We start from the raw sequence: 17641 nt of genomic DNA, 5'->3' as shown, positions 1-17641 counted from the left end.
AAAAACAATGGGAACTATGAACCTGCAGCCTGTGAAAAGGAGACCCCAAACACAGCAAGTTAAGCAAAATGGAACGACAGAGAAATATGCAGCAGATGAAGGAGCAAGGTAAAAACCCACCAGACCAAACAAATGAAGAGGAAATAGGCAGTCTACCTGAAAAAGAATTCAGAGTAATGATAGTAAAGATGATCCAAAATCTTGGAAATAGAATGGAGAAAATACAAGAAATGTTTAATAAGGACCTAGAAGAACTAAAGAGAAAACATACAATGATGAACAACAAAATATATTAAATTAAAAATTCTCTAGAAGGAATCAATAGCAGAATAACTGAGGCAGAGGAACGGATAAGTGACCTGCAAGATAAAATAGTGGAAATAACTACCACAGAGCATGATAAAGAAAAAAGCATGAAAAGAATTGAGGACAGTCTCAGAGACCTCTGGGACAACATTAAAGGTAACAACACTTGAACTATAGGGGTCCCAGAAGAAGAGAAAAAGAAAGGGTCTGAGAAAATATTTGAAGAGATTATAGTTGAAAACTTCCCTAACATGGGAAAGGAAATAGTCAATCAAGTCCAGGAAGCACAGAGACTCCCATAGAGGATAAATCCAAGGAGAAACATGCCAAGGCACATATTAATCAAACTATCAAAAATTAACTACAAAGAAAAAATACTAAAAGCAGCAAGGGAAAAGTGACAAATAACATACAAGGGAATCCCCATAAGGTTAACAGCTGATCTTTCAGCAGAAACTCTGCAAGCCAGAAGGGAGTGGCAGGACATACTTAAAGTGATGAAAGGGAAAAACCTACAACCAAGATTACGCTACCCAGCAAGGATCTCATTCAGATTTGATGAGGAAATTAAAACGTTTACAGACAAGCAAAAGTTAAGAGAAATTGGCACCACCAAGCCAGCTTTACAACAAAGGCTAAAGGAACTTCTCTAGGCAGGAAACACAAGAGAAGGAAAAGACCTACAAAAACAAACCCAAAACAATTAAGAAAATGGTAATAGGAACATACATGTCGATAATTACCTTAAAGGTAAATGGGTTAAATGCTCCCACCAAAAGATACAGACTGGCTGAAAGGATACAAAAACAAGACCCATATATATGCTGTCTACAAGAGACCCACTTCAGACGTAAGGACACATACAGACTGAAAGTGAGGGGATGGAAAAAGATATTCCATGCAAATGGAAATCAAAAGAAAGCTGGAGTAGCGATTCTCATATCAGACAAAATAGACTTTAAAATAAAGACTATTATAAGAGACAAAGATGGACACTACATAATGATCAAGGGATCAATCCAAGAAGACGATATAACAATTGTTAATATTTATGCACCCAACATAGGAGCACCTCAATACATAAGGCAAATGCTAACAGCCATAAAAGGGGAAATTGACAGTAACACAATAATATCAGGGGACTTTAACACCCCACTTTCACCAATGGACAGATCATCCAAACTGAAAATAAATAAGGAAACACAAGCTTTAAATGACATATTAAACAAGATGGACTTAATTGATATATATAGGACATTCCATCCAAAAACAACAGAATACACATTCTTCTCAAGTGCTCATGGAACATTCTCCAGGACAGATCATATCTTGGGTCAAAAATCAGGCCTTGGTAAACTTAAGAAAATTGACATTGTAAAAAGTATCTTTTCCGACCACAATGCTATGACACTAGATATCAGTCACAGGAAAAAAGACTGTAAAAAATACAAACACATGGAGGTTAAACAGTACACTACTAAATAACCAAGAGATCACTGAAGAAATCAAAGAGGAAATCAAAAAATACCTAGAAACAAATGACAATGAAAACACCACGACCCAAAACCTATGGGATGCAGCAAAAGCAGTTCTAAGAGGGAAGTTTATAGCAATACAATCCTACCTCAGGAAACAAGACACATCTCAAATAAACAACCTAACCTTACACCTAAAGCAATTAGAGAAAAAAGAACAAAAAAAAAAACCCCCAAAGTTAGCAGAAGGAAAGAAATTATAAAGATCAGATCAGAAATAAATGAAAAAGAAATGAAGGAAACAATAGCAAAGATGAATAAAACTAAAAGCTGGTTCTTTGAGAAGATAAACAAAATTGGTAAACCACTATCCAGACTCATTAAGAAAAAAGGGGAGAAGACTCAAATCAACAGAATTAGAAATGAAAAAGAAGAAGTAACAGCTGACCCTGCAGAAATACAAAGAATCATAAGGGATTACTACAAGCAACTATATTCCAATAAAATGTGCAACCTGGAAGAAATGGACACATTCTTAGAAAAGCACCACCTTCTGAGACTGAACTAGGAAGAAACAGAAAATATAAACAGACCAATCACAAGCATTGAAATTGAAACTGTGATTAAAAAATCTTCCAACAAACAAAAGCCCACGACCAGATGGCTTCACAGACAAATTCTATCAAACATTTAGAGAAGAGCTAACACCTATCCTTCTCAAACTCTTCCAAAATATAGAGGGAGGAACACTCCCAAACTCATTCTATGAGGCCACCATCATCCTGATACCAAAACCAGACAAAGATGTCACAAAAAAAGAAAACTACAGACCAATATCACTGATGAACACAGATGCAAAAATCCTCAACAAAATACTAGAAAACAGAATTCAACAGCACATTAAAAGGATCATACACCATGATCCAGTGGGTTTTATCCCAGGAATGCAAGGATTCTTCAATATATGCAAAGCAATCAATGTGATACACCATATTAACAAACTGAAGGAGAAAAACCATATGATCATCTCAATAGATACAGAAAAAGCTTTTGACAAAATTCAACACCCATTTATGATAAAAACTCTCTAGAAAGTAGGATAGAGGGAACTTACCTCAATACAATAAAGGCCATATATGACAAACCCACAGCCAACATCATTCTCAATGGTGAAAAACTGAAAACGCTTCCTCTAAAATCAGGACCAAGGATGCCCACTCTCATCACTATTATCCAACATAGTTTTGGAAGTTTTAGCAACAGCAATCAGAGAGGAAAAGAAGAAGTAAAGCTGTCACTGTTTGCAGATGACATGATACTATACATAGAGAGTCCTAAAGATGCTATCAGTCTTAGAGGAAAACATAGGAAGAACACTCTTTGACATAAATCAGAGCAAGATCCTTTTTGACCCACCTCCTAGAGAAATGGAAATAAAAACAAAAATAAAGACATGGGACCTAATGAAACTTAAAAGCTTTTGCACAGCAAAGGAAACCATAAACAAGACCAAAAGACAACCCTCAGGATGGAAGAAAATATTTGCAAATGAAGCAACTGACAAAGGATTAATCTCCAAAATTTACAAGCAGCTCTTGCAGCTCAATAACAAAAAAACACACAACCCAATCCAAAAATGGGCAGAAGACCTAAATAGACATTTCTCCAAAGAAGATATACAGATTGCCAACAAACACATGAAAGGATGATCAACATCACTGATTATTAGAGAAATGCAAATCAAAACTACAATGAGGTATCACCTCACAGCAGTCAGAATGGCCATCATCAAAAAAATCTACAAACAATAAATGCTGGAGAGGGTGTGGAGAAAAGGGAACCCTCTTGCACTGTTGGTGGGAATGTAAATTGATACAGCTACTATGGAGAACAGTATGGAGGTTCCTTAAAAATCTAAAAGTAGAACTACCATATGACCCAGCAATTCCACTACTGGGCATATACCCTGAGAAAAGTGTAATTCAAAAAGAGTCATGTACCACAATGTTCATTGCAGCTCTATTTACAATAGCCAGGACATGGAAGCAACCTAAGTGTCCATCGACAGATGAATGGATAAAGAAGATGTGGCACATATATACAATGGAATATTACTGAGCCATAAAAGAAATGAAAATGAGTTATTTGTAGTTAGGTGGATGGACCTAGAGTCTGTCATACAGAGTGAAGTAAGTCAGAAAGAGAAAAACAAATACCGTATGCTAACACGTATATATGGAATCTTAAAAAAAAAAAAGGTTCTAAAAATGGTTCTAGGGGCAGGACAGGAATAAAGACGCAAATGTAGAGAAGGGACTTGAGGACACAGGGAGGGGGAAGGGTCAGATGGGATGAAGTGAGAGAGTAGCCTTGACATATATACACTACCAAATGTAAAATAGATAGCTAGTGGGAAGCAGCCACAAAGCACAGGGAGATCAGCTTGGTGCTTTGTGACCACCTAGAGGGGTGGGATAGGGAGGGTGGGAGGGAGACACAAGAGGGAGGGGGTATGGGGATATACATAAACATATAGCTGATTTTCTTTGTTATACAGCAGAAACTAACACACCATTGTAAAGCAGTTATACTCCAATAAAGATGTTAAAAAAAAGAAAATAAATTGGTACAAGCTCCATGAAAATCAGTTTGATAATAGCTAAAAAATTAAAATGCACATATACTTTAACCAGACAATTCTATAGGCTTGCACGTTTCAAATATCATGTATAGAAGGTTACTTACTTGTATTGCTTGTAATAGCTAAATATTGGCAATATCCTCTATTTCCATCAATAGAAGGCTGATAAATTAAATACAACCATATAATGGGACATAACGTAACCATTACAAAGTAAGACTTTGACAGTCAGTGTGCTAAGCAATTTTGCAGAATGTGGTGTTTCCAAGAAAATCATATGAACAGGAGTACACCCATTAATTGACATTACCATTCATTATAAATTCTTTGATCCTCATTCTTGTGATCTTGTACTCAACAGAAATCTAAAGATTTGGTAGTCAAAGTGATCAACCAGATGGGAAGGACTATACCCTCTTCTGAGTTGGAAAATAGTGTTGAAATGTCACATCCAAGATCAAAGGGAAACAGGTATTTTAAAGTAGTACTGATGCAACAGTATAGCCTAAGATTCCATTTGAAAAACAGATTATCTGGCAAAATGTACCAGGTTTTTTTGTACTGTGAGAACATTATTTTCCTAATATACCACATCTCCCACTGCGTTCTCCAGCTCAAGGTGTATGAAAGTGATCTTCGGAAATTGTGGCAACACTTTGCTTTCAATATCACAAAGGAACTCTTCTTCCTCAATCAAACAAACAAATAAACAAAACAACAGCAAGAAGAAGGAGAAGAAGAGGAAGAACTTGGACTCTGATTTCTAAAGCGCCCTCTAACATACCATTTTCTCTGTTCTGTTCTACCCTCACAGCACATCTGAAGAACAGAAGAATATAATTCTACTCACTTTTCTCACACACACACACACATGCACACACACACACACATGAACACAGAGACATATATGGAACTACATACAGATAAAGAGATATGTCTAATGAATGCTTACCTGATAACGTGTTGGCGGATTGAGAATGCTGTTAAAACTGTGTGATTCAAAAACTCTTGAGTTAGACTGAGTGAAGAGGTTTAACTAGGAAAAAATACAATTAGCCTAGTAAATTAGAATACATTTATTTGGAAATCATAAATATAATCTACTTTATTCTCCCTCATAACTTTTCTGGAGTCAACATTTCCGAGGGACATTTTGTGGAAGCTGAGTTTTATGAATGACTTCATATATTTCCAAAGGCAAAAATTAATGTGAGCAACACGCTCACATTTATCAAAATGCTGGACAGATGTACTGTAATAGAACTGTTTAACTGAAAAAATATTTTTTAAAGTTGTCTCGTGTTAAACATAATTGTTCCTGGGGTCCTTGTACACTTTATCAAAATGTCTTCATGGCATCTAGAAGGAGAAATTGCACAGAAGCAACTCTATCTGCTCCTGAGCCTGTGTTCCTCTCCTACACTTGAACAGATACACACTACAAGTTCAGAGGGTATAGGGTATCATTTGGTATTTTGTAATCCTAAAACATGAGCCAAAACAAAACGTCTTCCTAAGTATCTTGGAAGTACACTGTGCCAGGTTCAACACTTTGGAGAGAACTGGACTAAGGTATTTTGGCTTTTTTTCTTTTCTCTTTCTTTTTAAGGTTTAACTTTTGAGTGGGTAAGAACAGAAAGCAAGAGGAGACTGTCGTTACTGTCTACCCTTCACGTATGTGTACGGGGCCTGCATCTTATTCACAGATAAGCTGCTACCTATACAGTGTGATTCAAAGGCAGGGCCCTTTATCCAAGAAAATGTATTCACTCCACCACCTGTCTTCCCACCATCATAACTTAGGAAGCGGTGGGACACTAGAAGGGAAGGAAGTGGCACTTATAGGTAAGGATCCTCCCGGTTTTGTCCTCTTTCGATTGTGGCAGGAGAAAACCTCAGCTAACAAAGCTAATTTTCCTATTTGCCACTAGAGGTCAGTCTCTGACTGTTGACTGAGGTTAGAGGTAAACGTTAGATTGATTTCTTGAGGTTCCTTCCTGTCCTCTAAACAAGAAAAGCAGAAACATAATTTCTCCAAATGTTTACTAAATTCAGGAGACAGAGAGTATCTATAAAGATTAATAAGATTAAAGAGATAAAAACAGCTCATGAACAATTTAAGAAATAAAATCAAAGCAGCAGGGCTTCCCTGGTGGCGCAGTGGTTGAAAGTCCGCCTGCCGATGCAGGGGACACGGGTTCGTGCCCCGGTCCGGGAAGATCCCACATGCCGCGGAGCGGCTGAGCTTGCACGTCCGGAGCCTGTGCTCCGCAACGAAAGAGGCCACAACAGTGAGAGGCCCGCGTACCGCAAAGAGAAAAAAAAAAAGGAGGTTTTTTTTTTTTTGGCCACACATGCGGGATCTTAGTTCCCTGACCAGGGATCAAACCTGTGCCCCCTGCAGTGGAAGCGCGGAGTCTTGGCCACTGGACCACCAGGGAAGTCCCCAAATGGCAGTTTTTAACCAGATATGGGCAGACTAGGAAGCCAAGCAGCATGGCTCCTGAAAGATCAGTGCTCAACCTTCTTCTGTTTCCAGCAACGTCTCTGAAGAAAGCTATTCTTCCTGCCGCTGTTGCAATACAGGCAGGAGAGGACACCCTAAACAGAACACAGCTGCCCCCCTCACATCCCTGTGAGCAAGCTGGGTTTTTTTGTTTTTGTTTTATAACGGGTCTAGGTAGCCACAGCCAACTTGAATGTGCTCCTCTCAACCTGTTAGTGTTTCTCCCCTTCTACATTATGACAGTATCAGGAATGAAGTCAAATGTCAGTGAAATCATTTGCCTACAGAAAGAAAACTTGAGGGTGTGAAGTGCTGGAGCTGTGAGTTCCCATGCTTGAACAGCTTCCCTTTTAAATAATAAAGCCTCAGAGAATAATAATCAATCCCCAGAGAAACAAACTGCCTTCCAAACAAAGTCCATCTCAGCAGTAGCAGGAGCTGCCCAGGATGGCAATTAGAACCCAACCCCTTTAAGACACCAGCTAAGCTGCAGCTAAAGGCACAGCCCGTGGGGAGAAGGCGGGGCAGTAACCAAGCCAGAGCCACAGCTGCTCTGGGCAGGAGCAGCCAGGTGGGCAGGAGGCAGCCAGGTGCAGCAGAAGGAGTTAGACCTCTGAGGCCGGAAAACGCCAATTCCACGACTACCCCCACACTGGCTAGCTCTTGTGACCTTGCATAGGTGAGTTGTTTTAATGGCTTCAGTGGTCTTATCTATAAAATGGGAATAATAATACCTACCTCACAGCGTTGCATGAGGTTCAAATGTATGGCAGAGCACTTTGTAAACTGTGAATGAGGAAGGGCACTGATATTTGTTGAGGCTGGAATTTTGTGCCTCTCGTATCCTCCTCACAATAACCCTGTGAAGTTTTCTCTCTTTCAGGTGAGACAACTATGGCTTAGGGTAATGAAGTGATTTATCCATGTTACTTTCTAATAAGCCTTAAGCCAGAATTGAAACCCAGGTCTAATGCCAAGGCTCTCTTCCTTACATTATGCTGCTTCTCACAGTATACAGTGAGATATTATTTGAAATCGTAGCCAATCACTGTCTTAAGAGCCTTAAGAGCCCATATTCAGGTCAAACAAAGAAGGTTTAAAAGGCTACCTTCTTAAAGAGTAAAATGTAGAGTATTACAAATCTTGGAAATGCACATCTCTTTTAAAAAATGAGAAATTAAATTGCACTAATCCTGTCTTTTTCCCCAGCATCAACTGAGAAAAAATATGAACTTCGTGGAGGTAACATTGCTATATTGTGGCTCCATTTTCACAACTTTTAGGCAAAATTATATTTTAATTTTGCTCCTGTCTGCTTCACTCCCTATTATTTGAGGTTCTGCCAATATCCTTCTGTCTCCTATACCAATTCTACCTCTGCAAATTAAGTTCCTGATTCCTGATACTAAAGAGCTAGCATGGAACTCATCTTTGTTAAAATACTTTGACTCAATCAGCGTGACTCAAGAACAAACCATTCTTGATTATTTATAAAAGGGAGCATTTATGGTTAATATTTGGGGGTGCTCTTAAGCCTGTATCAAGTTTATGATATTAAAGGAAAAACGATTATTTAGCCCAATAAAGGGTTTCTACAAATAAGAATAATATGTTGGTGGTGAACTATATATACAACCAAGAGAAAAATATGAGGATAGAACTATCTAATTTCAGAATAACAATTGAGAAGCATGGAACACACACAAAAAAAACAAAGTGTTTTCTAGCAATAACTTTTCTGTTTACTTTTAACAAGTTAAAGAAGTTTTTTGTTTGGTTGTTTCTAATTTGGTAGTTTACATGAAATTCTGACCAAAAACAAGGCATAGACTAAGTGACTTCTTGATATATTATGAAGACATTAAGTATTAGTCTATGAAAGACTACGGAATGGACGGTTACTTTCAACATCTTCTAAGTTCACACATAAAAATTATTGAACAAACGTCAAAAGACAAGGAGAAAGACAAAACATTTATCTTCAGGTCTCAGAAAGCTTTTGATACCTACCCTGGACTTTGAGTTACCCATTCCCATTTCTATATCCTTCTGTAGCCTTCTCCTTCTGCATCTGGAAAAGTTAATGATCCGCATGATGAAATAAACAAATGACTTTGGACTAGGAACCAGACTGAAGGGTGGAGGTAATGTTTTTCCATCATCAAAATACGATAACCAAAGTTTTGAGCGAGCAAACTTCCATTCTACGTCACTGTCATCCTGTGTCACAAAAACAGAAAAAATATAACAACTGATTTTAAAAACTAAAAAGTCTAGTAATTGATTTCAGTAGGATCTTAACAATGAACATACATTATGCTTTTGAAATACAAAAGTGGCATATATACATTTATCTGCATATTATCTCTATTGGGCTATATAATATCTAAGTAATATCATTTTCATGATATTTAAAATTTTTTTCTCTTCCATATGCCTCTGTCTGTACCCACTGAAATTTAACCAGAATTTCCTGTCCCCTATCTAAAAAACAAAGCATAAGCACAAGAAAAATTCAGGGTCGAGGAAGGATGAAAAGATTAATTCCTCCCTCCCTCCCCACCCCCTCCAATTCTGTGTATTCAACAATAGTTCTCCGTTCCCCTCCTCATCTACACCCATCCAAGCCAGGCTGTAGACACAGCATATTATAAAGGGCAAAGGAAAAAGACAGCAGCATTCAGATGAATTGCACTTTGGAGTTTATGTGTCTGCCATATGTACTCAAATGTCACATAAGGCCCCCAGTGGCCTGTGTCTGTCTTAATCTCCTTTTATCCTCAGTGCTGCCCCTGGTGGTGGGCATAAACATTCTATCTGGTAGGAAGAATGGAGAGAAGAAACGGAGCCCGTCCATGATTGGAAGAAGTTGGCTCAGTCATTTCACACTGCCCAGTCTGCCATTGCTACACCCAAGCAGGTGTTCAGAGTACCAGTTTTCAACTCTGGAGGACCTAACTTCTGCTTTGAGAACACTATCTTATGTGTTTCTAAAACACAGATAGAAAGACTCGATGGACTTAACAAACAGTAAAGCACACTAAACTGGAGTACATAAGAAAATATATATACAGTGATGAAGAAAGGCACCAAATCGAGCCCAATCCCAAACAAAAATAAAGTGATTTCTAGAATACTAAAAATTCTGACTAGATAAAGAACATCATCAAAGTTTACCAGGCACCTAGTAATTCCTCTACTGGGATCTTTCAGATGGTTGGCTGGCCAAAATAGGAGAGAATAATTTCCCTATGGCCAATACTTCTTCTAGACACTAATTCAGCAATATACCCTGAGAGAAGGCAGAGTGATGGTAAATTCATGAGGACCCTGCTGTGCTCCTAGAATATACTAGAAGGTGTATTACCACCTATCCAGATGGAAAACACAGAGAAAGGCCCTGCTTTGGTCTAAGCCTCTTTGTTGACGAGATCAGGAGCTCCAGCACAGGGCACAAAAGCAGACACAGTGTGCTATTAGAACGAAATGGCAAGGACAGACACAGTGGGTAGGAAGCAGATTTACCTCAATTTCTTGATAGGAGCTATTAATCATAGCAATGAGCATGTTGAGTAAAACAACCACCATAGTTACATTGTATATTCCATAAAGAACGTATCCAATATTCTCTATGAATTTGTGATCATATTTGAGCACAACGGAAGTCACTTCAGACAACCCAAATATTGACCAAAACAAAGTCTTGAAACTTTCTTCTACACTGTTGAAAGAATAAGGTACAAAGTAAATAAATAAACAGTTTTCAGTATGAAAAAGTCAAAAGTAAAAACAAGTTAAGGTCTGAATACTGCACAGACGTAAAATGCTATTGTATTAAACTATCATCATAATACCCCGATCATAACAATTTTGTTATAATATTTAATAGAAAATTTTCTCTCAGGTTTTTAGGAACTGGTGATTAAATGGTGCCGATACCTAGTTTTTCTTTAAGTTATCATCAAGTGAAAATTTTCCGAGCTTGGCAGGTGAAAGTTGAAGTCATGCCCCAATACCCATTCCTTTTTCCTAGAAGGATGGAAGTTTGGGGTTTGACTTTGTAGGTGGTTTAGGAATTTAAGTCGGGTTTTCTGGAGTAGAACAAGATTAGGATTAAAATTATATACCCACTTCAAAAAAGAGTATGTACAAACGTATTCCTTGCAGCATGGCAGCAGGGAAGAATGAAAACTAACAGAATATCTATCAATAGAAGAGTGGGTAAATAATTCTGGTACATCTATAAATGGATTGCTATGCAGCCACTGGGAAAAAAATGAGACCTATCTGGCTTTATGTGTTTATATAAAATGATATCCAAGATATATAAGAGAAAAAATGAGATGTAACAAGTGTGAAATAGTCTACTGTTTTAACAACAAAGAGGGGTATGCAAACTCTTATATTCTTGTTTATGCAAAAACCATCTCTGAAAGTAACCAAAAGAAACCATTGCCTCTGTACCTAAGGAGAACCTAAGAGACTGGTGTCCAAGGCTGAGAAAGGGGACAGGCTCTTCACTGTAGATACTGCTCTACATGTATTTTTCACCACAAGAATATATTACCTACCTAAAAGTTTTACTTAAGTGGAAGTGAAGAGAAGGCAACAGAATTAAAGATTCCTATTCTTTTCCCTTCATTTATATAGTCTACTTCCTGATTCTTCCATCACAGCAGTTAGCACTTAAGCCCTCCCCAGACTAATCACCTACTTGTATCCCTTAAATGAGCTATGCCGACTGAATTTGGCTGGTTTTGTCATACAACCGAGTGGTAGTCACTGATCTGTGAACCATGAGAATAATCCTTAAACAGTTACACATGTAGAATTCCAGTAAAAAGGAGGGTTCCAAAGTAAGCCCTTTTTTTTTCAAGGAAATAGTACTTTTTTTGGTTTGTTACAACAGATGCTAAACAACAATTTTATAGATTTGCAGGTTTTAGTACTAGTTTAATTCAATCATTCAACAAGTATTGAAGGAGCACCTATTACGTTATAGAAATTGTGCTAGACACAATTTCTATAGAGGGTTCTGTAGAGGATAGAGGGTTCAACAGAAAGGTTCCTGTTCCTGTAGAGTTACTCTCGATTATGAAACATCTGATGATGTGACGTTAAAGCACAGATGCTAAAGGAAGAATAAGAAAGACTATTAGCCTCTTTGTTCCTGCCGTGAATTTAACAGCATCACAAAGTGTCCCCACTCCCTCCTCTTCCTTTGCAAACCTTCCCACCTCTAACGCTGGGAATATAGATTCCCAAGAATCCACACGTGTGGGGAGAGCGGGGGAGGGAAAAGGAGAGGACACTGGCAGTTCCTAAGCTCCTACTACGGGCAAGAGGCTTTACATAAATTACCTTCCATATCCTTACAATGACCTGATTCAAACCTTATTGTGCTTTTTTTTTTTTGGCCTCACCACGGGGCATGGAGGAATCTTAGTTCCCCGATCAGGGATTGAACCCGTACCCCCTGCAGTGGAAGCACAGAATCTTAACCACTGGACCACCAGGGAAGCCCCTACAATACTTATTTTGAAAACAAGAAACTAATACTGAGAAATGTTAAGATACTTAACCAAAGACCACAGCTAGAAAAGAGCAGACGTTGCATTCACAGCCAGGTCTGCCTGATTTTCCAGCCTTTGGTCTTTCCACCATATCGTGTTGCCAGGTCCTCACACAAAGCAGTGACGAAATGTAGTGTATAAGATGAGTTCTCATAGAGGTCAAAGGGGTACTACTGTGTGCAGGATCTCTCTGTCCTTCCCCCCTGGGTTCAAACAGAATTTTTTTTTTCATCAATAAAGTGAGTTTCAGTTCTCTTTCACCCCTACGATCTGCTCTATATTAACTACTTGGAAAAATTCATTTCAAAACAATTTAGATGCCTGGAAGGGCTGGATATTCTACTTTAGTCCACAGGGAACTTACTGAAGGTCTAGTTTGTTTTCAGCTGTGGCATTACAGGGCACAGAGGGTACAAACGGAGGCACGGAGGACCTTCTGATCTCCTCACCTGGAAGGACCACAGTACAGACGGAGGGCCCGCCTCCCTGACCGCTAAACAGCAATGGGTGACAGAGGATCTGGCAATGTGGACTTCTCCATGCTGAGGGAACTTAAAGGGACAATAACTAAAAAAGCTTATTCAAGGAAGACTTCATGTGGAAGGTAGGCCTCCAGTGCAGATGTCAGTATGATCAAAGGAAGGAAGTGGTACTACTGTATAGTTGATGGTACAACGTTTAGTTATAATTTCTTCTTCTTCAACTCCCTGTACTGATTAATGATACATTAACATAAAAGCCAATGCTCCAGGATTTCCTTTGTGGTGCAGTGGTTAAGAATTCACCTGCCAATGCAGGGGACCCGGGTTCGATCCCTGGCCCAGGAAGATCCCACATGCCACGGAGCAACTAAGCCCAAACGCCACAACTACTGAGCCTGTGCTCTCGGGCTCTTGTGCCACAACTACTGAGCCTGCGTGTTGCAACTACTGAAGCCCACGCACCTAGAGCCCGTGCTCCACAACAAGAGAAGCCACCACAGTGAGAAGCCCACACACCACAACGAGGAGTAGTCCCCACTCACTGCAACTAGAGAAAGCCCGCACGCAGCAATGAAGCCCCACTGCAGTCAAAAAAAAAAAGAAAAGCCAATGCTTCTTTTTGAAATAATAGTAATGGCTACAAAATGATGAAACTAAATTTAACGTCATACATAATGTAAGAGATATCCAGTATTAAAAATTTGCTACCCAATTCTCTTAAAATAGCTAGTTTTATCTAGAATTTCCCTGAGTTTTGATCCACTCTGTGATCAAACATTCACTAAACTCAAAGAGATGAGCCTTTGGAGCAATGTAATCTCACACAAGCACTGTTTTTGTTTTTTGTTTTCTTAGGTTTTCTCCATCCCTTTCCTTTTTTTTCTTTTTTCGGTATAGCTGATGTACGATATTACATAAGTTTCAGGTGTACAACACAGTGATTCACGATTTTTAAAGGTTATATTCCATTTACAGTTGTGACGAAATGTTGGCTATGTTCCCTGTGCTGTACAGTACATCCTTGAGCCTATGTTACACCCCACAGTGTGTGCCTCCTAGCCCCCCCCACCGATTATTACACGCCCCCACTGGTAACCACTAGTTTGCTCTCTACATCTCTGAGTCTGTTCCTTTTTTGTTATATTCACTAGTTTGTTGTATTTATTAGATTCCACATATAAGTGATAGCACATGGTTTGTCTTTCTCTGACATTTCAATTAGCGCACTCCAAGTCTATCCACATCTTCTTTATCCATTCCTCTGTTGATGAACACTTAAGTTTGTTTCTATATCCTGGCAATTGTAAATAACACGGCTATGAACACTGGGGTGCATGTCTCTTTTTGAATTCGTGTTGTTTTTTTTTTCTTATATATACCCAGGAATGGCATTGCTGGATCATATGATAGTTCTATTTTTAGTTTTTTGAGAAACTTCCATACTGTTTTCCACAGTGGCAGCACCAATTTGCATTCCCACCAACAGTGTACAAGGGCTCCCTTTTCTCCACATACTCGCTAACATTTGTTATCTGAGGCACTAACTATGTTTAATGGATTATTTTCCTGCTCTTAAAAACATCTTTAGGACAATCATTGAAAAAAATTTTTTTGCTTCATCTAGACTTGTTAGAATTTCCCTTCATCCTACCTTTTTTTGTAAAATGTTTTACTTACGTGGTAAAAGCAGCATTTACTTTAGCCCCAAGGTAGTAAGAATAAAGTATGAACATGCCAATCATAAAAGCAAGAAACACCATAATAAAGAGGACCATGAACTTAAATATGTCCTTCACAGTCCTTCCAAGAGAGATCTGTAAGGGGCCGAAGCTCTCATTCGCAGGGAGGATGTAGGCGATCCGAGAAAAGCTGAGCACGACAGCTATGGCATAGAGACCTTCAGATATGATCTGAGGGTCAGAAGGGAGCCATTTATCTCTGGCTGCAAGAAAAGAGACAGAGATTAAAGATGGAACTTTCTATTCATTGCTAACTACGTGGAATACCTTAAATAGGATCTACCTTGTAGGTAGGTGGTTATTATCTCAATTGAAACTACTCTACATTTAATGAACTGTCCAGGCACTATTTTTCATGTTAAACCAGAAACATATGAATTCTACATTCATATGTTTCTTTTAATGGAGGAAACACTATTATAAAGATACAATGCTGACTTCACATTGAGCAGAAGCAGAATATAGTACAAGAGATGAAAAAAGAGGTGAAAACACTTCATTAGATACAGACTGTGTCCAGGATGACAAAACAACTGACCTGACTGATTTGTCCCCTCAGTTACCAGATTTATTGACCGGCTATTTTATCATCCTATAGGCTCAGTTGGCACAAATCTTCTTTTCCCTAGTTCATGGGAAAACTAGGTCATCTATCAGTTTATGCAAGTAAAATGTCATATTATAAGAAGTGAGAATGTCACTGAATCACAATGGTGCTGTCAATGTGATGTCTGAGCAACACAGCTGGTTCCTGGAAAGTATAAAATGCTACTGAGGTGCAAAAATCTTGGCAACAGATTCTAGATGAGGACCCCCAACACCCCTTTCAAGGTTATTTTAGTAAGTTCACAGCAGACTACTGGGTACTCATTACCCTGGAAGATCAGCAAAACACTATGTGGTTAATTCTGTGAGAACTGGGTCACTCCCAGAAGGATGGTGCACTGCAGACATTTCCAACAACAACAAAAGTGAACATTTATTGAATGTTTAATATGTACCAGACACTGTGCTTTCAATGACTCTATGGATCTGAGGTTATTATTCTCTTCTCAAAGATGCAGAAACCAAGACTTAGAAAGGTTAAAAACTTGATCAAAGTCACAGTAAAGAGTGAAGCCTAAATTCACAAATTTCCATTCCTCCCGATGACAGTCATTAGACACACACAAGTAAATCTAAATAAGAAGGTACTGAAATAGTCAAGATATATGTTACACACAAATACAATCTAAGCTATTTCCTTAATTATAAGTGGTAATCACTTGCTCATTTGATCCTTAGTATATAAAAATCTTTGCTTGCTGACAATAAGAGATAATGTGTTTAAATTTCACAATGTGTAAAATGTGCACCTTCATTTTAGAGCATGCACTCAGCCTTCTTCAATAATGTTAACACGCTGCTGGTACGTATCACAGTGTACTTATAAAGAGTTATTCCTTACAATCAGAACGCATTTAAACTCTGTGCCTGAGTTTCCTTATCTGTAAAATGAGGGTTAGACAATGATTGCTGAAATCTTTTCCAGGTTTAAGATTTTGCAACTATATGAAAATTTGCTAATTGCGGCTTCCCAATTTCGCCTCAAGGGAAGGGAAGCTAACATTGCTTAATATCCGTTTGCAGTGGGCAAGGAAGGCATCGGTAACCATGCACATCTGATGTCACTGGGGTCTCCTGCTCTCATGATCTACAGAAGCCTGGCTTCTCCATCCCATGTCGGTCGTAGGAGCACAACATCCTTCCCAGCATTTCTGCTGGTTCTGCAAAGCTTACATTCTCACTGTCACTTTAGCTCCTATTTCCTGCCTCTGCTGAATTTTTGTTCACTTCCCTCTACAGCAGTTTAGCACCTTTTATTATCTTCTCTAACCCAGGCTCTCATCTTCCACATCAAACAATTTAGCAAGCTATTTTTCCCCCCAATTAAAGACAATTTCACGTCCTAAGAATATATAATGTTATGTCATGATGTTAGGCTTAAAGGTAATTTTCTCCCACCTTGCAATACCTCCTTTTTATAGATGTGAAAACTGAAGCACAGAGAAGTAAACTAATTTGATGAGACAAAAGAGGACTCTGCAGCTGATAACTTACCATAAGTGAAATACTGTATCTCTGGTGGAAGTGTAACTTCACTGAGGTCGCTCTCTTGGACATAACTGTCCACATAGTGTTGTGCTTTTGTCGCCTGAAGGAAAGCCAGGAATCTGGCTGTGAAAGCAGCAATGAAGATGGAGAGCATCCCAAAGTCTAGGACATTCCACAACTGCAAAATGTATTCCCTGGGTCCTTCCAGCCAGAGCTCCTTACACTCAGACCACATCATTCCTGTCACAAGGTGCACAGATTACAGACAAGAGTTTACTGCTTGGATAGGGAAGCTACTATTTCGCCCACCATCTGTCCCCACCTATAAAATGCCCCAGTGTATAGCTTGCCACTGGGCACTGTAAAGCACTGATGGACTACAGCTCGGGAAGGGAGGTGCTGGGCAGAGTTAAGTGAAAGAAGAAGCTTCGACCAAAGGAATGATTCACTCCATCAAGTTAGATTTTGGTGAAACATAATTCTACATGTGGCACCAGAAATGGTGCTACTCTTATGGGGGTAGGGCAGGAAGGAGGGAAGGAAGTAAGCAAGGAAGGCTCTTCACATCAAATGATTTTGGCCCATGAAACACTTGGAGGAGAGGAGAAAATTCATCTTTATAAAATGACAATGGTTAATTATCAAATCATGGTGATTATTAGAGAAATAAGCCCCTAATTGAAAACCCTACTCTACACTTTTTTTTTTTTTTTTTTTTTTTTGCGGTACGTGGGCCTCTCACTGTTGTGGCCTCTCCCGTTGCGGAGCACAGGCTCCGGACGCGCAGGCTCAGCGGCCATGGCTCACGGGTCCAGCCGCTCCGTG

At 39.0% G+C, this 17641-nt stretch overlaps 1 protein-coding gene across 3 annotated transcripts in view; it reads right to left on the bottom strand.

Moving 5' to 3' along the window:
* The window catches only part of TRPC3 (transient receptor potential cation channel subfamily C member 3), a 79699-nt gene that overhangs the window by 20084 nt on the left and 41974 nt on the right, over positions 1–17641 (bottom strand). For 2 of the 3 annotated variants that reach the window (XM_030863933.2, XM_060298733.1), the window contains exons 6-10: positions 16823–17056; positions 14661–14925; positions 10454–10649; positions 8939–9148; positions 5375–5458 (exon numbers count right to left, since the gene is read on the bottom strand). In XM_030863933.2, the coding sequence (XP_030719793.1) occupies positions 5375–5458; positions 8939–9148; positions 10454–10649; positions 14661–14925; positions 16823–17056 (989 nt within the window). The remainder of the gene's footprint in view (positions 1–5374; positions 5459–8938; positions 9149–10453; positions 10650–14660; positions 14926–16822; positions 17057–17641) is intronic. The other variant, XM_060298734.1, reaches the window with a different exon arrangement.

This window comes from Globicephala melas, chromosome 5, assembly GCF_963455315.2.
Source record: "Globicephala melas chromosome 5, mGloMel1.2, whole genome shotgun sequence".
Lineage (NCBI taxonomy): Eukaryota > Metazoa > Chordata > Mammalia > Artiodactyla > Delphinidae > Globicephala > Globicephala melas.
This window is presented reverse-complemented; position numbering and strand designations above follow the sequence as displayed.